The sequence below is a fragment of the Euprymna scolopes genome, chromosome 15, assembly GCF_053919585.1.
Source record: "Euprymna scolopes isolate OS-2025 chromosome 15, ASM5391958v1, whole genome shotgun sequence".
NCBI lineage: Eukaryota > Metazoa > Mollusca > Cephalopoda > Sepiida > Sepiolidae > Euprymna > Euprymna scolopes.
The window spans coordinates 46,495,760-46,522,070 of NC_136496.1; the positions used below are offsets into that span (position 1 = coordinate 46,495,760).

The 26,311-nt window shown below is 29.4% G+C and overlaps 2 protein-coding genes across 13 annotated transcripts in view; one reads left to right on the forward strand and one right to left on the reverse strand.

The window, feature by feature from the left end:
* LOC145293809 (potassium channel subfamily T member 2-like) overlaps positions 1-26,311 on the reverse strand; it is a 659,145-nt gene that overhangs the window by 596,773 nt on the left and 36,061 nt on the right. For 4 of the 12 annotated variants that reach the window (XM_080140400.1, XM_080140396.1, XM_080140394.1 and 1 more), the window contains exon 1: positions 3,677-3,815. The exons of 6 other annotated variants lie outside the window; for them this stretch is intronic. In XM_080140400.1, the coding sequence (XP_079996526.1) occupies positions 3,677-3,723 (47 nt within the window). In that variant the 5' untranslated portion in view covers positions 3,724-3,815. Of the gene's footprint in view, positions 1-3,676; positions 3,826-26,311 lie in introns of those variants that run through there. 2 more of the 12 variants (XM_080140402.1, XM_080140397.1) reach the window with 2 other exon arrangements.
* LOC145293811 (two pore channel protein 1-like) overlaps positions 3,802-26,311 on the forward strand; it is a 335,061-nt gene continuing 312,551 nt past the window's right edge. The window contains exon 1 of the mRNA XM_080140418.1: positions 3,802-3,924. The gene's annotated coding sequence lies outside the window, so the exon portion shown is untranslated. The remainder of the gene's footprint in view (positions 3,925-26,311) is intronic.

The window sequence follows — 26,311 nt, forward strand, 5'->3', positions numbered from 1 at the left end:
GGAAAATCTCACATCACTGGCGCCATCCACGGTGATTCCACCCAGCTGTGTAATAGTGTCCATTCCAAGGAGAAAGTCATATCCAAGAAGCTACCTGTCGACCATAGCCACGAGGGGGGGGGCATCGCCAACGCTTATATGGACAATGCTCACCCCACAACACACCAGCCAGCCTCTGCCAATGGTTAATACTGGGACCTTCTGTTTCGTCCATCCGGTGCAACATTTCTTGTGTATGAGGGTTTGGGTGCATCCGGTGTCAACCAGCACTGAGTGCTTTCACCCATCAACTCGCACTGTCACTATAGGAAGCGCCTTGTTCAGTGTTGTTTTGGGGAGCATGTTGGTGCCGTGGCTTCCTCCCAGGCAGGGGTGGTTGGAAGGGTCCAGTGTGGAGTTTGAAGCAAACCGACTGGAAAGCATATTAGCCTTGTCGATTGCTGAGCAAACAACCTCGTGATTGTTGGTTAGTTGATTGCCAATTATTTACTACACTGTTGTAGATTTTCCAGAAGTCACGAGTTCCTAATTTTTGTGCTTCAATGCGTTTTTTAGTGGTTTCAGTAAATTCTCTCGTAGCTGTCTATATTTCTTTTTTAACATTACTTCTAGCTTCTATATACTTCTCTCTGTTTGAACTGGACATATGTCGGTTAAATCTGCGGCATTCATGCTGCCTTTGAGGAATGGCAATTGCGCAAGTAGAAATAAACCATTGGGGAGAGTGGGGCTTGCTATAAAATTTCCGCATGGGAACATGTGCTTCAATTGCCATTTTAAACCATTCAGTGGTCTTATTTGCACACTGTTCAGCAGGAAGAGAAAAAAGATTTCCCCATGGGGCATCTCTGATAAGATCTCTGATGGCTTCCCAATCAGCCTTTTTATAATATCTTTATATAATATCGTTTTGAGCACTGGCTCTTCAGTTTTGGGTCTAGAGTTTAGGGCGATTTCGACCATTATCACTGCATGATCAGCGTTCCCGAGTGGGCTGTCAGTATTTGTTATACAATCTTCGGGAACTGTAGCCAGAAACAGATCTAGAAGTGATGCGTGTTGTTCTTGCTGGTTAGGGAAACGGGTCGGGAATGTAACCATTTGTGATGTCGAGGGAGAGTGGTAGAGAAAATAAAAGTAGCTAATGTTATGTTGTATGTTTAGTCTAAAGCACATAAAGGCTTGATCGTCCGATTCTAGGTTTGTTTCTCTAGTCAAGGGGAGAGTGTTACGAATGTAGACTCCAAGTCCGTGCATATGTCTGTCAGAGTCCTTACAGCAGAGTGGGAGATAGCCAGGCATGTTAAAGTAGTTAGAGGGGATGGAGGAGTGTAGGTTAGTCTCACTTAGTGCTAAGATATCTAGGGTATTTGTTAGGAGAAATGCTTCGGCATCATTTAAATTAGTTCTAAGCCCATGGATGTTCATAAATGCAAGCCTCAAGAGAGAAGGCAGGTTGGTTTTGTTTGAGTTTGGGCCTGGTTTTAGCGTAATTTTTTATTGTACTGTCATTTGTTTTTTTTAAGAATTTCAGTTTAGGTAAGGGATGCTGAACAAGTGGTTATGCAGAATACCAGACATGCAACACAAGCAGACCATCAGTTGTCCTGCCATCTACTAGGATTGTGGCCTCAGGATAGCCCACCGGGGATGAGTGCAGGGTCGCTTTCCATGCGCGACATGGCACTACAAACAACCCAGTATTATACAACTGTTGATGGAGCAGCCGCTCTAAGCGCTACCAAAGAGTTAGGGCCCCTATACTACCAGTCGGGAACAGCAGCCAGGAACTGTCTATCTGGTACCCTCAACCCATTAGACGATGGTCAACCCAATCTACTTGTACTGGCATTATGGCATTCAAGCACTCCCAAGTGCCCAGTTATGGGGATGAGATGTGTTGGGAGTGGGGAAAACGGCGTTCATTGCCCTAGTCAGGAAACAAGATCGACTACTGAAGGTCTGTCGACTCCTTGTGATTCGACCTCTACGCCTAGCTAATAGGCAAAGAAGGTGTATGGAAGCTGGGCGATAGACAGTGCCTATCTACTCCTTAAGCAGTTTAGGTTTGCAGACCGGTAATTTGTTTGAGTCACCAGCTCTAGGAAGGTTGTCATCCAAGACTGGAGAGGCCTTCTTCACCTTAGGCTTAGCTTCAGAGCTTTCCTTCTCCTAGACGGATGATCTGGGAAGATCTATGGGTCCATTAGCACCGAGAGGGTTTTCCCCGCGCCTGGGTCCTAGTATTTCTGCGCCCCTGCATTGGTGGTTAATGTTAACGGATTAGTTTAAAAGGGTCATATATCAACGGAAAAATTATACTCCTCAAAGTTATTACATTGCTATTTCATTGTTTGTTACTGGAGGAGGGGCTGAGTGAGAGTTCATGCAGTGGAAGCAGCTATATTTGCAAACAGGTCGGTTGGAAGGAGTTAACATGGTTTGTTTTTTCCTTTAGGTTAAAAAAAAAAAGAAAAATTTTCCTTTTCTTATTTTTATGTTGGCTTAGGAATAGAATAATGTGTTGCAGAATGGTATGGTATTACAAATTAACTAGAAAAAATTGTACAAGCTCTGGATATTTTAGATAGCAGTAGAGTTAAGTTGTATATTCAATAGATACAAGTTACGTAATTTTTGATATGAAGTACATTACAGTACAGGTATAATTGGGAGTAAATTATATGCTCTGTCGTATACATTATGTATAGTACAATAAATAGATATATGGGCATATTTCCAGTAGATGCGAATATATGTAGATTCTAGGTATTAAGTAGGTTACCATTTCTAATGAAGATATCTTCAGCTTTCGTTTAAAAGTCAGGAAGTTGTATTTTGCATCATAGACTATCGGTTCAGTTTTTGTATTTAACATTGCTAAGTTAAGGAAGGGACAGCTATTGCTATGTAATATAGATAGTTGTATATCTAAGTACAGACTGTTGTTAGTTAGTATCCACCTGGATAAGAATGAACTAATGCATGCCTAAGGGGTAGAAATGTACGGATGTTTAGTGATCATGACTTCCAATCGGTCAGCATGCGAAGGTTAAGGGCTGAAAGCTAAAGACCCCATCTAAGTCGGGTGTATTGTATGAGTGTTAGTGGCAGCTTGGGGAGTAGAGCAGATTGTTAGTTTTCAGGAGAGGATTAAATTTACAGAATACAGTTAGGGTTAATTATAAGAGTTTGGAATGGCAAGTAACGTTTAGTTTGAGAAGAGAAGAAAAAAAAAATTTTTTTTAACTTAACATGCAAATCAGACATAGGCAGTCGTCTTGGACACAAAGCATATTGGATATACATAGCAATCCAGCGTAATGAGAAAAAAACTATTAACACATAGCGCGTCGGGATTAATTAAATGCAGTCAGTTTGGTCAAGCTCAAAGCATTGTGTATCTATTCAGAAATAGTCCTAGCGACGTAGCTAATGTCACTGTATTTTAGTTTCAAATATAATTGAAAGTAAGACTAACTATATTAGATGGTTTGATTGACTAGCAAGGAAGCAAGTATTTTCAATACAAGCAAGCTTATAGTAATATTATATATTAAGTATATTACTTAAATAAAGTCCTAACTCCATCTACTGTAATAGAGAATAATTCCCGTCTTTTTTGTTTTTTATCACTAGTTTACTTGGTTGCAAAGAAAAAAAGAGTACACAAAACCTCAGCTCACTGAAGCAGCATCGTCGTCGTCCGTTGGTACTTTCCATAGACTCGTTTTCACGTCTGTCCTATCGGCTCCAGTGGCCTGTTTTTATAAAAGACAGAGTCCTCCAAATTTGCATACGTGCGCGAGAGCACACAAGATTCTGCGAGACTGCATTGTTATATAAGACCGTAGGCGCCATCTTGGACCTTTTTCAGCATCATGACGCTGTGTCGGCAAAGCACACACCAAGGCCGTTTAAGAGGTAAGCCTGCGTTCCCACAATTTTCGTCACAGAACATGAAAATGAAAAGCAAAGAATCTTTAACAATTTTGATGAAAATAAAAGTTTTATACCAATGCAGAAAGAAAAATCATTCGAATGCATTAAATAGGAAGTAATAACATTAATTTTCTTCACTTATCGATCTAATAACAACAAACGTATTTAATTTTCTACTTTAACCGAGTTACAATGAACCCAACCAAAAAGTCTGGCTAAATACCAATATCATTTGAAATTATAAAGTCTGTAAACGGTATATAATATAGTGGTACAATTCACCAATATATTTTAGACAATTTAAGTTCTAGTAAATTAGTAAAATTACTCTTATAGGAATGTTATACTTTAACTAAATAAATATTTATATGCATATTTAAACTAGCAGCCTTCGCGTTAAAGCGTTAAAACCTTCTTTGACTTTAATAAAAAAAAAAATAAAATGTTGTTCAGGACTAAATATTGAAATCAATGAAATCGATCACAATTTTTTTAAACACAGACCAATAATTAGTTTAAATCAATATAGAAACAGAATTTTTATTCGTTGTTTGTTATAAAAGCTATTCCCATTAACGAAAGAGGAGTAAAATGCTATTACTTTATAAATGTAAGTGAAACGTATTTTCTTACTCAATGGCTTTAAAGAAATATTTGATATTCTATTTATAATGATTTGACTTGGAGAATTTCATATTAAAAGACTATGTAAGTAATATGTATATCATGGATCATTTGTAGACTTACTGTCTAATATCTTTATTTTACATGACCAGTAAGTTCAACCAGTTTCCGATTACCTATCTTTATTTTCATTCAACCTGGTTACATCTTATTAACTTTTGACTCAGCTATTTGAAACGGAATGTAAGCCTCTCATGTTTATAAGATCAGATTTTCATGAACTTTTTAAGACAAAAAATTCCTTTCAGCTTGAATGGATTTCTACCAAATTGCCTTTTTGAAAAATAATCAAATGTAAGATTTATACAGAAACAAGGTGAAAATAATATCAGGATACATGGATTTCTACAGAGAAAAGAAGAATATAATCTCAACGAATCTCTTCTTTTCGAGATGAATTATTTTCTTATTAATGAGTTACATCACAGAATTATGTATTTTCTTGGAAAATGATTTCTGCCACAAAAATGTTCAACAAAATGTTTAACCGGATAATTATTTTACCGAAAAATATTGATTAATATTAAACTTTAAAAAGGGAGATACTAGAATTTAAATAAAAAGTTTTTATTTCAACTTAATCAGATTGCTTTATGCACTATAAAAATGTAATTGGTATTTTGTTGCACTTTTTATCAAATTACTTAAAAAATATTTCACATTTGGTTATATTTTTGTAACAGAGCTATATCTAGAAACTCCGGTAATTAATGTATTAAATGCATTTTTATTATTTTTTATTGAAGAGGGGATTTTAAATTAGGGCTAACTACCTTAGGGATTTGATTTTTTTAAGGACTTCACCCCTCTGCTCAATTTCCCTTGATTAATCACTAAATATTTTTTATGTTGAACAAATAAATGTTATTTTACTATATTAGCTGTGATATTATTATATTTCCATGGAATGTTTAAAATATAATAATTTTAAAATTTATTATATAATTTTATTTATAATTTATTATATAATTTATTTATAATTTATAATTTATTTTTATATAATTTATAATTTGATTAATATTAATTTAATTTTAATTTTAATTTAAAATTAATTTAATTAATATGATTTAATTGATATAATTTATAATTTAATTTATTCATAATTTATTATATGATAAAATATATGCATGTTATTTATGTTTTTATTTTCATTTTATTTATTTCTATTATTATTTTGTATTTAATTATTTATTGTATTTATTATATTCGACATAATTTATGTATAATATTTGATTTTAATTAAATAAAACATATTTTTCTTATAATAATAAAACAATAATCGATCGATAATTCGCTGATTTTGGATTCTTTTCGATGTTGTTTTTTCTTTTGCAAATTAAAATTAATCTAATAATCGTTTCTTCTAATAACAAATACTTTCTTCACATTTAAGTTCTCATCTGCATTATTTTACACTTTTTGCACACACAAACTTTCAACCTATTAGTAATTCCACTGTACTGCTATCTAATGTGCAAACAGGCGTCACAAAAAATTGCACCCAACTCTCTTTCTATAAAGCAGGAGAACATTCATTCTTAGAGGAGCTTTCATCACTGCAAACACTGATCATCACAATGGTCATAGGAATATTAACTTTCCATAGCTTAAATTTATCAAGTAGGTTATTCATTTTTTCACAGGCAAGTACTAAAGTATCTCTTCCGCACAACTAATAAAGAATGCTCTAAACAATACAGAACCCTCTAAACAATACAAAACCCTCTAAACTATACAGAACCCTCTAAACAATACAGAACCCTCTAAACAATACAAAACCCCCTAAACAATACAAAACCCTCTAAACAATACAGAACCCTCTAAACAATACAAAACCCTCTAAACAATACAGAACCCTCTAAACAATACAAAACCCTCTAAACAATGCAGAACCCTCTAAACAATACAGAACCCTCTAAACAATACAGAACCCTCTAAATACAAAACCCTCTAAACAATACAGAACCCTCTAAACAATACAAAACCCTCTAAACAATACAAAACCCTCTAAACAATACAGAACACTCTAAACGATACAGAACCCTCTAAACAATACAAAACCTTATAAAAATACAGAATTCTCTAAAATATACAAAACCCTCTAAACAATACAGAACCCTCTAAACAATACAGAACCCTCTAAACAATACAAAACCCTCTAAACAATACAAAACCCTCTAAACAATACAGAACCCTCTAAACAATACAAATCCCTCTAAACAATACAGAACCCCCTAAACAATATAAAACCCTCTAAACAATACAGAACCCTCTAAACAATACAGAACCCTCTAAACAATACAGAACCCTCTAAACAATACAAAACCCTCTAAACAATACAGAACCCTCTAAACAATACAAAACCCTCTAAACAATACAAAACCGTCTAAACAACACAAAACCCTCTAAACAATACAGAACCCACTAAACGATACAGAACCCTCTAAACAATACAAAACCTTCTAAAAATAAAGAACTCTCTAAACAATACAAAACCCTCTAAACAATACAGAACCCTCTAAACAATACAGAACCCTCTAAACAATACAAAACCCTCTAAACAATACAAAACCCTCTAAACAACACAAACCCTCTAAACAATACAGAACCCTCTAAACGATACAGAACCCTCTAAACAATACAAAACCTTCTAAAAATAAAGAACTTACTAAACAATACAAAACCCTCTAAAAATACAGAACTCTCTAAACAATACAGAACCCTCAAAAACAATACAAAACCCTCTAAACAATACAGAACTCTCTAAACAATACAAAACCCTCTAAACAATACAAAACCCTCTAAACAACACAAAACCCTCTAAACAATACAAAACCCTCTAAACAATACAGAACCCTCTAAACAATACAAAACCCACTAAACGATACAGAACCCTCTAAACAATACAAAACCTTCTAAAAATAAAGAACTCTCTAAACAATACAAAACCCTCTAAACAATACAGAACCCTCTAAACAATACAGAACCCTCTAAACAATACAAAACCCTCTAAACAATACAAAACCCTCTAAACAACACAAAACCCTCTAAACAATACAGAACCCTCTAAACGATACAAAACCCTCTAAACAATACAAAACCTTCTAAAAATAAAGAACTCTCTAAACAATACAAAACCCTCTAAAAATACAGAACTCTCTAAACAATACAGAACCCTCTTAACAATACAAAACCCTCTAAACAATACAGAACTCTCTAAACAATACAAAACCCTCTAAACAATACAAAACCCTCTAAATAACACAAAACCCTCTAAACAATACAAAACCCTCTAAACAATACAGAACCCTCTAAACAATACAAAACCCTCTAAACAATACAAAACCCTCTAAACAACACAAAACCCTCTAAACAATACAGAACCCTCTAAACAATACAGAACCCTCTTAACAATACAAAACCCTCTAAAAATACAGAACCCTCTAAACAATACAGAACCCTCTAAACAATACAGAACCCTCTAAACAATACAAACCCCTCTAAACAACACAAAACATTCTAAACAATACAGAACCCTCTAAACAATACAGAACCCTCTAAACAATACAAAACCCTCTAAACAATACAAAACCCTCTAAACAATAGAAAACCCTCTAAATAACACAAAACCCTCTAAACAATAAAGAACCCTCTAAACAATACAGAACCCTCTAAAAAATACAGAACCCTCTAAACAATACAAAACCCTCTAAAAATACAGAACTCTCTAAACAATACAGAACCCTCTAAACAATACTTCTAAGATGCAAATGAAAAGCAACAAACCCATTGCAGAACTCTTTAACATTAAACATTTATCAATAAAAGAAGCATAATATTATATCATTTAATCCTTTCCACCCTTATTTTTCTCTATGTCTTCTTTTTCTTTTCATTTTATATTTTCTCTTTCATTTAACCGTTCATTTTAGTCCTTTTCTCATGCGAAATACCAATCTTTAGACGACACGTTAACAATTCATTATAGTTCTTTTGTAAATCCTTCAGTCAATTGATTTTTTTCTTGTCCTTATACAGAGTGGAACAATAAAACTGTCGCCATAGAAAAGACGACATGATTTCATTTTCGTTTGATTAAACCTTTTCTTTTTTTTTTTGTGGACCATCTATTAGTTGGCCGGTTGTGTACAAATCCCAAGAGCGATAGGAGCCTTCTACCATGTCTGAAAATGACACAATGTTCAACGAGCGAGATCAGAGATGTGCCGTTTTCTATCAATCCAAGTTATGACAAGAAGACCATTGCCAGCACCCTCAATATGCAATCCCTTGGTGCAATCAGGTGGCCGCTGGCAGATCCTGGGTGTAGTAGCACGACTCGGCATCAGGCCACAAGTCCAAAGAGACCACGGATTGGCTTCAGAATAGAGTACTACGACTTTATACCCTTCCCTCTCCCGACCCCTCCTAACTCTACCTGAATCCGCTGGACTACTTCGTTTGGTCATACATTAAGAACATCACCAACATGATCTCCCACAGCACCAAAGCCAGCCTGATCGCTGCCATCCGTCATCAAGCTCCAGCCAGCACTTGTGGAAAAGACATGTTCCCAGTCTTACCTGTATTGAAGTGGTGATTGAGACTGAAGGCGGCTACATTGAATAGATGCCAGCTCTACTACATAATCAGGTTACCTGCATTGATTTTTTTAAAATAAAATTTGAAAAATAAAGCTGTAGTGTTGTTTTTTTTTAGGGGGACAAATTTATCATTTCAACCTGTAATTCAGACAAATGCATCGTTGTATTATGACGATTTTGTAACTTTTTACGGCATGTCTCATAATCTTAATTTTATTTTTTATTTCGGACTATTAGTCTCATCTTTATTAGTTGTTGTTTTTTTTTTTTGTTAAAAAAACAAAACAACAACTAATAAAGATGAGACTAATAGTCCGAAATAAAAAATAAAATTAACATAAAAATGCTCATCTCAAAATAAAAAATTCCAATTAAGGAATAATATATATATATATATGTCTCATAATATTCATTTTCATTCCTTGGCAGCACCAGAAAATTCTGGAATCATAGTCGTCTCTTTTCACTCATCTCCATATGAAATAACTTGGATGCATGGCATGTGAGTTATTAACACTATATTATAGTGAGTTATTAACACTATAGCCTAGATGAACAGGACATGGAGTTTTGTGTGTCTGATCTAAGTGCTGGCTGATGGCAGAATGATTTTTGAGAAACCTTTTGGCCTCTCGTGACTTTTGCTTTTCCGACTAAAAAACTAAAAATAGTTCATTTCCTTTTAGAATCAACCACTTAGGGGCCTTTCTCCTTTTCTTGGAAATATTAATTTATGACTAAGCATTTTTCCTTCTTTTTACTTTTAGAGGGAAAGGGCAAGAGTAAGAGAGAGACACAAAGAGAGAAAGAGATATGGTACGGGGGGGGGTTCTTCGTCTGGCCGACTTCTGCTCGCATGAAAGTGTGAGTGGTTGGATATATTGCTCATCTGTGAAAGAGGGGTGATGGACCAACTGACTGTTTGGTAGCTCTGAGGAAGGGCTATTAATGCACTATGATCATGCTATGATTTCCTTTTACAGTAATATATATATATATATAGTATGATTATTTATAAAAACATTAGTGGCTACATATGTGCATGCCTCATTTCAGCGATATTACTTCATCTGGCCGTGGTGTTTACTTGAGAGCCAAACTCAAAAATGCTAAATTATTCATATATAGAAAGTTTTATCTAATTCAAATTAAAGCAAGGAGAAATGGAAAAGAGACAGCGTGGGTAGAGGTGATGACAAAACGAAAGGGGGGAAGGGAAGAGATGAAAAGGATTTTGGTCACTATTAAGTTAGAATATGGGTTTTTAATTTCTGTTGGTGAAAATCTTTTATTATTACTTTCATTTACAAGTTTCACCCTTCTTTATGCTCATCAGTAGAACATATCTTAACCCGCCACCATGTTACATATAAGAAAGTACTGTGGAATGTACCTACTCTTCTCAACAACGGGTGTAGTCATTTCATATTAAAAATCTGAGATATATATATATATATATATATATATATATATATCTATATATATATATATATATATATACAATTCAATTGACAAATGATCTTGGCAATAAGTGTCTAGTAACTGACTTCTGATATGAGTTTCTGTTGCTGAATTTATGTCTGACAAATACTGATGGCCAACCAGAAAGGAAAGGTGAAGGTCAGGTCAATTAAGAGTATTCGGTTTCTAACTAAGGGAGTGGCTTGTTACAAACAGTCGAGAACAAACAATTGTAGCTCAAAAACGCAAGTTGTTCTTTTGTTGCTATAAAATATACTTTTAACAGGGGCACTTCCTTTAATAAGGCCATTTGCTTTTTTTCTGTTTTGTTTCTTGTTTAGGATAGGTGTGAGTGACAATGACGTCATATCAACTCCAATAATTGTGCTTGGGATGGCAAAGCTATAGCACATGTGCCAACAGTGGCTCATTGCATGATTACTCTTGACACACTGAATATCAGATTTTTACGGCATTGTTTCATTATTTTCTATTGCACATCAACACTTTTGGGATGATTTTACCCGGAATTATGTGACTTTAATAGAAGTTCTTATATCGCAATTTTTTGATATCTTATAAATTAATTGTTTTAGTAAGCATATATATATTCCTTTATTAATACCTTGTAAACGAATAGTCTTTATAAACCACCAGAATGGGAATAAAGACAACTTAAAATAGTTCCATATTCACTATTTGCAAATTAGGACCTAACCACCAGATATAGTTTAAGGTCATAACCAGAAACTTTTAAAATAAAGATGTAGTAGTAGTAGTAGTAGTAGTAGTAGTGATTCGCCATCCCAGCAAATCACAGTAAAATGAACGAGGCAAAAACTAAGTAAATGTATGAACTTGCCAGAGAGTTAAAAAAATATGGAACATGATGGAAACGACCATAATTCCAATAATTATTAGAACACTAGGAATATTTCCGAAAAATATTTAAAAAAGACTAAGAGAAATTAAAATACATGAAAGACTGGCATCATACAAACCATGGCACTAAAGAAAACAGACAAAATATTTAGAAAAATCCTAGAGAGTGAAAACCAACCCAGATGACACGAATCATGAATGAAGTGAAATAGAATAAACATATATAAATACAACTAGAAATATACATAGAAGCCAAGGAAAAAGAAACTGCCAGAGTATACACGCTATAATCTGTCAAAGCCCAAAAGGTCCCATAATATGACACTCCAGCCTCCAAAAAGATCCCATATTCTGACCCCCCCCCCCAAAAAAAACATCTGGCACAACTCAAAATAAGATCCTATAATCTGACAACTCCTCTAAAAAATCCCATAATCCGACACTCCATCCATTAAAAAAAGATCCTATTATTTGACCCTTTAAAATCGCATATTCTACCCCCACCAAAAAAGATCCCATAATCTGACACACCTACAAAAATATCCTATAATCTGACAACCTCCACAAAAAGATCCCATAATCTGGCACCTCCATAATAATAGTAATCGAAATGGCACTGACATAACCATGAAACAAATGCCATTATGATAGACTAATTAAAAAAAATCCCTATTCACCCTTCCACTGACGAGGTAGAGAAAGTATTGGAAACTTTAAGTAGTTTATTGCCACAAAAATTCCAGAGGACGCAAATGGCTATTATACCCGAAAACTCAATAGTAAACGGCTGTTGCAAGAATGCAAAGTGAGTTGTAATAATGATGTAAAATTAGCAAAAAAAAAAAACTTGTTATTCTAAGCCAACAGTGAAGACCATCTACTTTTGCCAGTGAACAATCACTGTTGATGACTCATATGAGAAGAACTCCTAATAATGTGGCACGATTAAAACACCAGTAAACACAACTAGAATATTTGATCAAGATATAAGAATAGAATTAAGGGTTGAAAAATATACACTACTTGAGATGAAGAAGGAAGGGTGGAAACAATCAGAAAGTAATAAAAACAATAACGAACGAGTATCTATAAATACCTGGGCATTCTGTGAAGGAGTGAAACAATAAACAAAAAAGTCATAAAAGAAAAAGGGAAAAAGAAACAACTATGTGTACTATTTATAAGATGGACATGGATTGCTTTGAAAGATAATCTTCTGGAATCTGTGCAAACGACTACGCTTCTAAAACAAATGGTTCAAACAGAAACCGAAAGTAACATTGAACTACAAACATTGAACTACAAACAAAACAGGGGAGGGTAGAGCGGTAGCCCTCGATATATCTAAGGCTTTTGACAGGGTATGGCACGATAGTCTTCTAAGGAAAATTAGATCATATGGTATCACTGGAAGAATACATAATGTAATTAAATCCTTCTTAAGTAAGAGAAAAATCCAAGTTGTCCTCGACGGTTGTACATCTACACAATATGATATAAATGCAGGAGTACCTCAGGGGTATATCCTTGGACCTTTATTATTCCTGATATTCATAAATGACCTCCCTGATATAATTGTTTCGGAGATGGGTATATTTGCTGATGACACCACTCTCTATAATAGGCACGAGGGGAAAACAAATGAACACATATCTAAGGAAATGGCAGAAACAATAGAGGATGACCTCCAATCTGTAGTGGAATGTGGGACAAAAATGGATGGTCACATTCAATGCTGCCAAGACTAAACTTGTTTCCTTCAATAACTACAAGAAACCTTCTCTACCATCAATAGCAATGGCCAAGAACACATTACTCGAAAGTACTTCCTTTAAACTCATCAGCTTAACGTTTACAGGGAACATGAACCGGAATAGATGCATTGAGAGCACTGCCAAGGCTGCTGCAAAGAAGGTGGGCTCTCTCTACCATGCTAGAAAACTACTTACACCTAAAAGTATCCTGTACCTGTATAAGGCCACCATTCGCCCATGTATGGAGTATTGTTGTCACATTTAGGCTGGTGCATCTGCTACTAGTCTCTCGCTCCTGGACAAGGTTCAAAAGAGAGTCGCCAACCTGATAGGTCCTGAACTGTCATCTAAGCTTCCTATCGACGAAATGTTGCATCCTTCTGCCTGTTCTACAAATACTTTAATGGTGAATGCTCTGACGAACTACAAGCACTTGTACCTCCTCGACATGACTACCCCCGATAAACCCGACAAGCAACTAAGTCCCACGCCTTTACAGTAGAGATCCCTAGGTGCAAGAAAGTCTTCTACTCCAATAGTTTCTTCCCAGAACTGCAAGATTTTGGAACTCCCTTCCGGAATTCTGCTTTCCCAACTGTACTGATATGCAGAAATTCAAGTGTAATGTGAACAAACATCTTGCTACTCATCTCTCTTCATAATGCAACTTCAACTTATGTCTACTTCAAAGCGGCACTGTGTCTTGTTTGGGGTGAAAATTGAAAAAAAACAAAAAAAACATTTCAACCAGGGAGCTGACATGATAATAGTTAATGAGAATGAAGAAAAAGCCAACTTATCATATGGTTCGGTTGAGGAACGCAAAAAATTATATGCAAAAAAATTCATTATTTGGATTGTTTGAACTAATGTTCTCATCTTTAAAAAATACAATATTTTCGATATCTTATAACAACAACAACAACATCAACAAACTAAATAAATGACGGTTTTAAAAATTAAATTAATTTCGATAACTCATCCGCCAATGACTTCTAATGTTACACGATCGTCACCAACAGTGACAACAACAATAACAAACTAAAGAAAGGTTTTGTTGACAGTTTTTTTATTTCGTATATATAGGTATGTGTGTGTGTGTGTGCGTGTGTATGTGTGTAAATGATATTCTTAAAAACAAATTATATAGCTGAGGTAGCAAGTTGCAAATGAAAAGAACTCAATGACTCACATACCAGCCTTCATCAACTTGCGCACATCTATACACACACCAACAAGAACGAGATAAACCAATACACAATGCCACGCTGCCAAATACTCACATATGTATATTACATATGCATATTATTCACACTACAAACATTTGGACTTGTGATTATTTATTTAACTTTTTTATCAAACACTAATTTGCATAAGTGACTGAAAATAACTGTAATATTCTCATCTCTTGTATGAGAATGTTTTGCCATAAAATTTTGTTTTTCTCAATTTTTCATTTATTTTCATTTTTATATGTTTCATTTTCTTCCTTTGCTAAAACACAACTTTTATACCCAATTATATTAAAAAATGTCGGTGTGGTTCTCGGCAATACTCAAAGACGCTATTGTTGTCCAAAATGATTCAACCGAGAAGGCCAGGGACCACACCACAAGTCGGTTGCAAGTGCTTATCAGTATTTGAAACTTATAAATACAACAGTATGTGTTTCTTTACTTTTTATCTTTCCTCATTTAATATTCATATAAGTGCCACATTATTGAAGAGAGACACCAATATTTTTCTTTCATTTCTTTATATGAAAGTTTACACAAGAAACCTTAGGAATTACAATATTTGACAATTTAAAGAAACGAATTTTTGTTTATTTTTGTGGCAGATTCATTGAATTTGGGGTTTAATATGCAAGCTGAAATTGTTTACAACGCAAGTGCATCTTACATGTATTTTCATGCCTCATTTACTATCATTTGCAGTTCACTACGCAACTCACATAAATGTAGTTTTATGAATTAACTCAAAATCAATTTTTATTTTTTCCTCTTTTAAGGTGAACCAAACATTTTCTGCGGATTACTAAAATTTGTTTATTATCGTTAAAGGAAAGATGCTGACTATAAGTGAAAAAGGTTCCACTTTTTATTTACTTGCATTGAAGAAGTCTACATTAAAAATTGCAAGCAATTTGAAGTGAGACTATCAAACTGTGAAACATTTTGTTAATGAGAGCAAAGAAGGAAAGAGAAAAACGAAAGCGACAGATCAAGAGGGACCACATCAAGATAACTCGAGAGATGTTTGTCTGCAAACCTACACAGTAAAAGCAAATCTATTTTTGATCATGCGGGTGCTACTGAAATTTTGATAAGGACTCTAAATCGAATTTTGGAATTTAGATAGAAGACCAGAAAGCACCGTCTAAATGTTTCCCTTTGAATGATATAGACTTTTAGAACCGATTATCATGGACCACTAAGTACCTGAAAACAGATTTTCACCGTTCTATGGACTGATGACCCTTAAGCGATGCTGGACAGCTCTTATGGTTGAACTAAAGATTGCTTCTAAAAGGTGCTAGCACTCGTCTACGGTATAAACGTCAACAGGGAAGCAAAAAAATAATAATTTAGGCTATGATCTTTAGTAATGAAATCGTTAGGATTTTTCTGGTTCCTGATGCTACTAAAATGAATTCAGCGAACTTTTACTACTTTTTTGGAAGAGAATATGTTACTTTGGTTGAGTTCACAGAATTATGATTCTGAAACACAATCTCATTGCTCAACAAGATAATGCGCCAAGCTACTCTTCTCGATTCACAAAAGCTTGGCTTTCAGATCAAAGAATATTTAGTGAATGACTGATGGATTGGCCTCCTCAGAACCTGGATTTAAATCCGATAGAAAACCTCTAGTCAATTATTAAGAGGAAGGTTTAAGAGAATAGTCACCAATTCAGTAGTAAGAAAGGTCTCTGGGAGATGATTAAATACGTATTTTCTCAAATTTTACCTGAAGAAATGCAAAGTCTAACATCCTCTGTTGATAATAGTTTCAACTGGATTCAAAATAAAAGAAATCAGGGTTAAATACTAATATTTATAGTTTCTTCTTTTTTTATAAACTGAGATTTTGGATAAAATTTAAGATAAAATGTAATGTTTTTCTTTTTAGAATTTAATGGAAAATAGTACAATTTAATGGAAAATAGTACAATTTAATGGAAAATAGTACAATTTAATGAAAAATAGTACAATTTAATGGGAAATAGTACAATTTAATGGAAAATAGTACAATTTAATGGGAAATAGTACAATAAAATATGAAATAGTACAATTCATAATGGCACATTAATAATGTAATAAAAATTAATTTTTGTCAACAGTTTTTTTCAAACTCTTGTGGCCCATTTAATTTTTCCTAATTATTACAAAGAACTCATATTCTCTCTGAAAATTTGAATTAATATTTTGATTTCATATTTGCTAATAATAAGTATATTTTGTACATATCAAACAATGACTATATTTTTGTACATATTAAACAATAAGTATATTTTTGTACATATCAAACAATACGTATATTTTTGTACATATTAAACAATAACTATATTTTTGTATATATTAAACAATAACTATATTTTTGTACATATCAAACAATAACAATATTTTTCTACATATTAACCAATAACTATATTTTTGTACATATTAAGCAATAACTATAATTTGTACATATCAAGCAATAACGGTTCTGCATATGACATTAAACTATATCCAGTGGTGAGACCCCAGCTTGCGAGCTTTGGGGAGTGTGGAGCCACCTTTTAATTGCCATTGCTCCCAGGTCCACTCTGACCCGGAGTGGTAGTACCTGTTAGGGTCCCGACTATGAGAAACCGACTTGAAAACAACAAATATATTCTATTAAAAAAATTTTCTTTAAAATCTTTGGATTCGGCATTAAATAACCTGAAAAGGGTTGATATGCCGTAAAACAAAAACAACCAACCAACCAACCAACCAACCAACCAAAAAATAAAACAATAACTATATTTTTGAACATATAGACAATAACTATATCTTTGTACATATCAAACAATAAGTAAATTTTTGTACATATCAAAAAATTGTTGTCCAGGTTGTCCTCGATGGTCGTACATTTAAACAATATGATATAAATGCGGGAGTGCCTCAGGGGTCTATCCTTGGACCTCTATTATTCCTAATATCCATAAATGACCTCTCTGACAAAATTTCTGTGAGATGGGTATATATGCTGATGACACCACGCTCTATAACAGACACAACAGGAAAACAAATGAACACATATCTAAAGAAATGGTAGAAGCACTAGAGGATGACCTCCGATCTCTAGTAGAATAGGGACAAAAATGATGGTCACATTCAATGCTGCTAAGACTAAACTTGTTTCCTTCAATAACTACAAGAAACCTTCTCTACCACCGATAGCATTGGCCAAAGACTCTTTATCTGAAAGCACATCTTTTAAACTCCGTGGCCTAATGTTCACAGGAAACAGGAGTTGGAACAATTACATTGAGAGCATTGCCAGGACCGCTGCAAAAAAGGTAGGTTCTCTCTACCGTGCTAGAAAGCTACTAACGCCCGAAAGTATCCTGTACCTTTATAAGTCCACCATTCGACCATGTATGGAGTATTGATTTCATATTTGGGCCGGTGTATCTGCCACTAGTCTCTCACTCCTAGAAGGTTCAAAAGAGAGTTGCCAACCTAATAGGTTCTGAACTGTCATCCATCGGCAGCCTCTGTCCCATTGATGTAATGTAGCATCTCTCTGCCTGTTCTACAAGCACTTTAACGGTGAATGTTCCAACGAACTGCAAGCACTTATACCGCCTCTACATAAATACTCCCAACAAACCCGACAAGCAGCAAAATCCCACCCCTTCACAGAAGTGATCCCTAGATTGAAGTAGTTTCTTCCCCAGAACCGCTAGACAGGTTCCTGCTTCTCCACCTGTACTGACATACAGACGTTCCAGTGTAACGTGAACCGATATCTTGCTGCCCAACTCCCAACCTAGTACCCCTGTAGCCTGTGTCCCTAATAGTAGCCCCCTACATCAAAGTGGCAATGTGTCTTGTTTGGGGTGAAAATGTAATAAAAAAATTTTTTTAAAAATACATAAATTTTTGTACATATCAAAAATACGTAAATGTTTGTACATATGAAAACATAAGTATATTTTCATACATATCAAACAAAACATATATTTGTACATATTAAATAGTAAGTAATTTTTTGTACATACCAAACAATAACTATATTTTGTACATATTAAACAATAACTATAATTTTGTACATATCAAAAAAATAACTATATTTTTATACATATGAAAAAATAACTATATTTTTGTACATATAAAACGATAATAATATTTTTTACATATTAAACAATAAGTATATTTCTGTGCATATTAAACAATAACTATATTTTTGTACGTATTAATCAATAACTATATCCAGATACAGATTAATCAATAAATATATTTTAGTGCATATTAAAAAATAAGTAAATTTTTGTACATATTAAACAATAAGCAAATTTCTGTACATATTAAACAATAACTATATTTTTGTACCTATCAAACAATGTTTGTAAATACCAAACAATAACTATATTTTTAATAACTTGTAAATACCAAACAATAACTATATTTTTGCACATATCAAACAATAAAAATATTTTTGTACATATTCAATAATACGTAAAGTTTTGTACATATTAAACAATCAGAAAATATTTGACATATGAACAATAAGCAAATTGTTGTAACTATTGAAAAATAACTATATTTTTGTTAATATTAAACAATAACTCTACTTTTGTAGATATTTAACAATAACTATATTTTTGTATATATTTAACAATAACTATATTTTTGTATATATTTAACAATAACTATATTTTTGTATATATTAAACAATAACTATATTTTTGTATATATTAAAATATGAGTATATTGTTGTCCATATAAAACACACAGTATATTTTTAGACATACTAAACAATGAGTATATATTTGTACATATTAAAAAATAAGCAAATATTGTACATATTAAACAATGTGTACACTTTTTACATATTAAACACTAAATATATTTTAGTACATATCAATAAATAAGTATAGTTTTGTACATATTGAACAACTACTATATTTTTGTACATATAAAACACTATATTTTTGTACATATTAAACAAAAAGTAAATTTTTGTCCATATAAAACATTAACTATATCTTTGTACATATCAAACAATAACTATATTTTTGTACATATCAAACAAGAACTATATTTTTGTACATATTAAAAATATAAGTAAATTTTTGTACATATAAAACAAGAAGTAGATTCCTGTACAAAGGAACAATAAGTAAATTTTTGTGCATATTAAACAAAAAATATATTTTTATACATACTAAACAATAAGTACATATTTGTACATCTCTAAAAATTAATACCTTTTTGTACATGTCAAATAATAAGTAACATTTTGTAATATCAAACAATATGTATGTTTTTGTTCCTATTAAACAAAAAGCAAGTTTTGTACATATAAAACAATAAGTATATTTTTGTACATATCAATCAATAAGTAAAGTTTCCTACATATTAAACAATGCGTAAATTCTTATACATATTAACAAATAAGTATATTGTTTACATATTAAACAATAAGTATATTTTTGTACATATTAAACAATAAATATATTTTTGTACGTATTAAAGAATTATTATATTTTTGTACACAAAAAACTACGACTATATTTTTGTACATTTCAAACAATAACTATATTTTTACATGTAAAACAATAAGTATATATTTATACATATTAAACACTAATTATATTTTTGTACATATCAAACAATACCTGTATTTTTGTACATTTCAAACAATAACTATATATTTGTAAATATCAAACAATAACTATATATTAGTAAATAAATATAAATATATTTTTAACATATAAAAAATAAGTACATTTTTGTACAAATCAAACAATAATTCTATTTGTGGACATATTAAACAATCAGTATATTTTTGTACATATTAAACAATAAGTTAATTTTTGTTAGAATCAAACAATAACTATATTCCGGTACATATTAAAAACTTAAATCATTTTTGTACATATTAAACAATAACTATATTTTTTACATACTAAACAATAACTATATTTTTGTATATATTAAAATATAATATATTTTTGTACATATAAAAGATAAGTATATGTTTACACATATGAAACAATAGGTATATATTTGTACAAATTTAATAATAAGACCATTTTGTACATATTAAACAATAAGTAAATTTGTGTACATATTAAACAATACATATATTTTTGTACATATTAAACAGTCAGTATATTTTTGTACATTTTAAATAATAAGTAAATTTTTGTTAGAATTAAAAATAACTATATTCTGGTACATATTAAACAATAAAATTATTTTAATACATATTAAACTATAACTTTATTTTTCTACATATTTAACAATAACTAAATTTTATTTATATATTAAACAATAAGTATATATTTGTACGTACTAAACAATAACTATATTTTTGTATATATTAAAATATAATATATTTTTTTACATATAAAAAATGTATATGTTCAGACATATTAAACAATAAGAATATATTCGTACAAATTAAATGATGAGAAAATTTTGTACATATTAAACAATAAGAAATGTTTGTAACTATTAAACAATTAGTAACTTTCGTACATATCAATCAATATATATAGTTTTGTACATGTTAAAAAAATACTATATTTTGGTACATATTAAACATTATCTATATTTTGGTATATATTAAGAAAATTAAATCTTTGCACATATTAAATATAACAATATTTTTGTATATATCAAACAATAAGTGAATTTGTGTACATTTTAAACAATAATTATATTTGTGTATATATTAAACAATAAGTACATATTTCTACATCTCAAACAATAAATATCTTTTTGTACATATAAAATAATAAGTAAATATTTTATATATTGAACAATATCTATATGTTTATATGTATCAAACAATGAGTATATTTGTGTACATATTAAACAATAAGTACATTTTTGCATATGTAAAAGAATAACTACATTTTTGTACATATCGAACAATAAACATATTCTTGAACATATTAAATTATAACTATGTTTTTGTACACAATTAGCAAGTCTTCGTACATATTAAACCATAAGTATATTTTGTGCATATCAATCAATAAATAAATTTTCCTACATATTAAACAATGAGTAAATTTTTGACCCTATTAAACAATAACAATATTTTTTATTAATTTAACAATGAGTAAATTTTTGACCCTATTAAACAATAATTATATGTTTTATAAATTAAACAATAAGTAAATCTTTGTACATATCAAAAATCAGAAAATGTTTGTACATATTAAACAATAAGCATATTTTTGTGCATATTATATAATAGCACTTTGTTCGATCATATTATGCAATAAGTATATTTATGTACATATAAAAAAGTAACTATGTCTTTTTACATATGGCATTCAGTATATTATATATATATAACAATAAGTATAGTTTTTACATGGTAAACAATAAAATATTTTTGTACTTATTAAACAATAACTATATTTTTGTACATATTAAACAATAAGTATATTTTGTACACATAAAACAATAAGTATATTATTGTACACATACAACAATAAGTATATTTTCGTACATAGAAAACTATAATTATATTTTTGTACATTTTTAAAATAACTATATTTTTGTACATGTGAAACAATAACTATATACATATTAAACAATAACAATATTTTTGTACATATTAAACAATAACTAGATTTGTGTACAAATCGAACAATAATTGTATTTTTGTACATGTCAAGCAATAACTATATTTTTGTACATATTAAAAATATATTGTTGAACGTATCAAACAATAAATAAATTTTTGTAGAAATTAAACAATAATTGTATTTTTAAACATATTAAACACTCAGTATATTTTTGTACATATTAAACAATAAGCAAATTTTTGTACGAATTAAACAATAACTATATTCTGGTACATATTAAACAATAAATACATTTTTGTACATATTAAACAAAAACAATATTTTTGTACATATTTAACAATAACTATATGTTTATATATATTAAACAATAAGCATGTTTTGTACATACAAATAAACTATATTTTATATATATTAAAATATAATATATTGGTACATATAAAAATTAAGTATATCTTAAGACATATTAAACAATAAGAATATATTTGTACAAATTAAATAATAAGAAAAATTTTGTACATATTAAACAATAAGCAAATATTTGTACATATCAAACAAGAAGTATATTTCTTACATAGCAATCAATAAGTACAGTTTTGTATATGTTAAACAAATACTATATAAAACAATAACTATATTTTTATACATATTAAACAAAAAGTAAATTTTTGTACATATCAAACAATAAATAAATCTTTGTACTAACAAAACAATAATAAATTTTAAGTAAATATCAAACAACAACTGATTTTTATACATATTAAACAATAACTATATGTTGGTAAATATTATAACACAATAAGTACATTTTTGTACATATCAAACAAAAAGTAAATTTTATTACATATTAAACAATATGCAAATATTTGTACATATAGTATTATAACACTACTTCTGTATATATTATACAATCAGAATATTTTTTGTACATATCAAATAATAGCTATAATTTTTTACATATACACCAAAAAAATAGATATTTGTACGTATCAACAAAAACTATATATATGTACATATCAAAGAATAATAGGTTTTTGTACATATTAAACAATAAGTAAATTTTTGTACACATTAAACAATTGATATTTTGATTTCATATTTGTTAATAATAAGTATATTTTGTAAATATTAAACAATAACTATATTTTTTTCATATTAAACAATAACTATATTTTTGTACATATTAAACAATAACTATATTTTTGTACATATCAAACAATAACTAAATTTTGAACGTATCAAACAATAAGTATCTTTTTGTACATATTAAACAATAAGTAATTTTTTTGCATATTAAACCATAACCATATTCTTGCACATACCTAACAAATAACTGTATTTTTGTACATATCAAACAGTAACTCTATTTTTGTACATATCAAACAATGAGTAAATTTTTGTACGGATTAAAAAATGAGTAAATTTGTGTACGTATCAAAGAATGAGGAATTTTCTGGACATATTAAACAATAAATATAGTTTTCTATATATTAAACAATAACTATATTTTTGTACATATTAATAATAAGTACAATTTTACATATTAAACACTAAGTATATTTTTGACATATTAAACGATAACTATATTTTTTACATGTAAACGAATAACTATATTTTTGTACATATCAAACTCTAAATATATTTTTGTACATATTAAACAATAACTATATTTTTGTACATATTAAACAATAACTATATGTTTGTACATATTAAAAATAAGCAAGTTTTTGTACATATTAAACTATGAGTATAATTTTTACATATCAATCAATAAGTAAATTTTCCTACATATGAAACAATGAGTACATTTTTTTACATATTAAACAATAAGTATAATTTTTACATATTAAACAATCAAAATTTTAGTACATATTAAACTACAAGCACATTTTTGTACATATTATATAATAACACTATTTTGTACGTATTATACAATCAGTATATTTTTGTACATATGAAAAAACTATCTCTTTTACATATGACATTTAGTATATTTTATATATATCAAACAATAAGTATAGTTTTTGACACAGTAAACAATAAAATACCTTTGTACTTATTAAACAATAAGTATATTTTTGTATATATTAAACAAAAAGTATATTTTGTACACATAAAACAATAAGTATATTTTTGTACATATCAAACAAGACCTATGTTTTTGTACATATACAACAATAACTATATTTTTGTACATATCAAATAATAATTATATATTTGTACATAGAAACTATAACTATATTTTTGTACATTTTAAACAATAACTATATTTATGTACATTTTAAACAATAACTATATATTTGTACATATTATACAATAACAATACTTTTGTACATATAAGAAATTAGCTATATATTTTTACATATTAAATAATAAATATATTTTTGAATATATAAAACAATAAGTAAATTTTGTACAAAGCAAACTATGATTACATTTGTAAACATATTAAACAATCAGTATTTTTCGTACATATAAAACAACAAGTAAATTTTTGGTACTAATAAAACAATAGCTATATTCTGGTACATATTTAACAATAAATACATTTTTGTATATATTAAACAATAACTATATTTTTGTATTATATTTTATTATGGTTTACATAAACCATAAGTATATTTTTGTACATACAAAACTATTACTATATTTTTGAATATATTAAAATATGATATATATTTGTACATATAAAAAATTAAGTATATGTTTAGACATATTAAACAATAAGTATATATTTGTAGAAATTAAATAATTAGAAAGTTTGTAAAATTTGTTAAACAATAAGAAAAGTTTTGTTAATATTAAACAATATGTAAATATTTGTACATATTCAACAACAAGTATATTTTTGCACATATCAATCAATAAGTATAGTTTTTACATGTTAAACAAATACAATTCTTTCACATATAAAAATAACAATATTTTTGATACATATTAAACAAAAGGTAAATTTTTGTACAAATAAAGCAGTAAGTAAATTTTTGGTACCAACAAAAAATAAGTGAATATTTGTACATATTAAACAATAACTATATTTTTTATAAATATTAAACAATAAGTATATATTTGTACATATCAAATAATCAGAAATCTTTTGTACATATAAAACAATAAGCAAATTTTTGTACATATTATATAATTACACAATTTTGTACATACTATACAATCTGTATATTTTTGCACAAAGAAAAGCAATAATTTTTTTTACATATCAACAAATAACTACATATTTGTACATATCAACAAATAACTATATATTTGTACATATTAAACAATAAGTAAATTTCAGTACATAAAAACAATAACTATATTTTCGTACATATAAAACAATAACTATATTTTTGTACATATCAAACAATAAGTATCTTTTTGTACATATTTAACAATAAGTACATTGTTGTATATATTAAACAATATCTGTATTTTTACACATATCAAACAATTAGTAAATTTTTGTACATATTTAACAATATTTATATTTCTGTACATATGAAATAATAAGTAAATATAACACAGTAAGTATATTTTTGTATATATCAACCAATAATTATCTTTTTATACATATCAAGCAATAAGTAAATTTTTGTTAATATTAAACAATAACTATATTTTTGTACATGTTTTATAATAATAATATTTTTGTACATATTAAACAATAAGTATATTTTTGTACATATTAAACAATAATTATGTTTTAATCCATGTTTAATAATCGGTATATTTTGTATATATTAAAGAATAAGTATATTTTTTACATATAAAACAATTACTATACGTTTGTACATATTAAACAATAACTTTATTTTTGTCCATATGAGGCAATAAGTACATTTTCGTACACATCAAACAATAAGTAATTTTTGTACATATTAAGCAATATGTATAGTTTTGTACATCGTACACTATATTTTTGTACATATAAAACCATCAGTAAATATTTGTACATATAAACAATAACTATATGTTTGTACATGTTAAACCGTAAGTATATTTGTGAACATATCAAACGATAGGTATATTTTTGTATATATCAAACAATAACTATTTTTATACATATTAAACAATAACTATATTTTTGTACATATTAAATTATAAGTAAATTCTTGTACATATTAAGTAATAACTTTATTTTCTTACATATTAAAACATAAGTAAATTTTCTTACATATAAAACAATAAGTA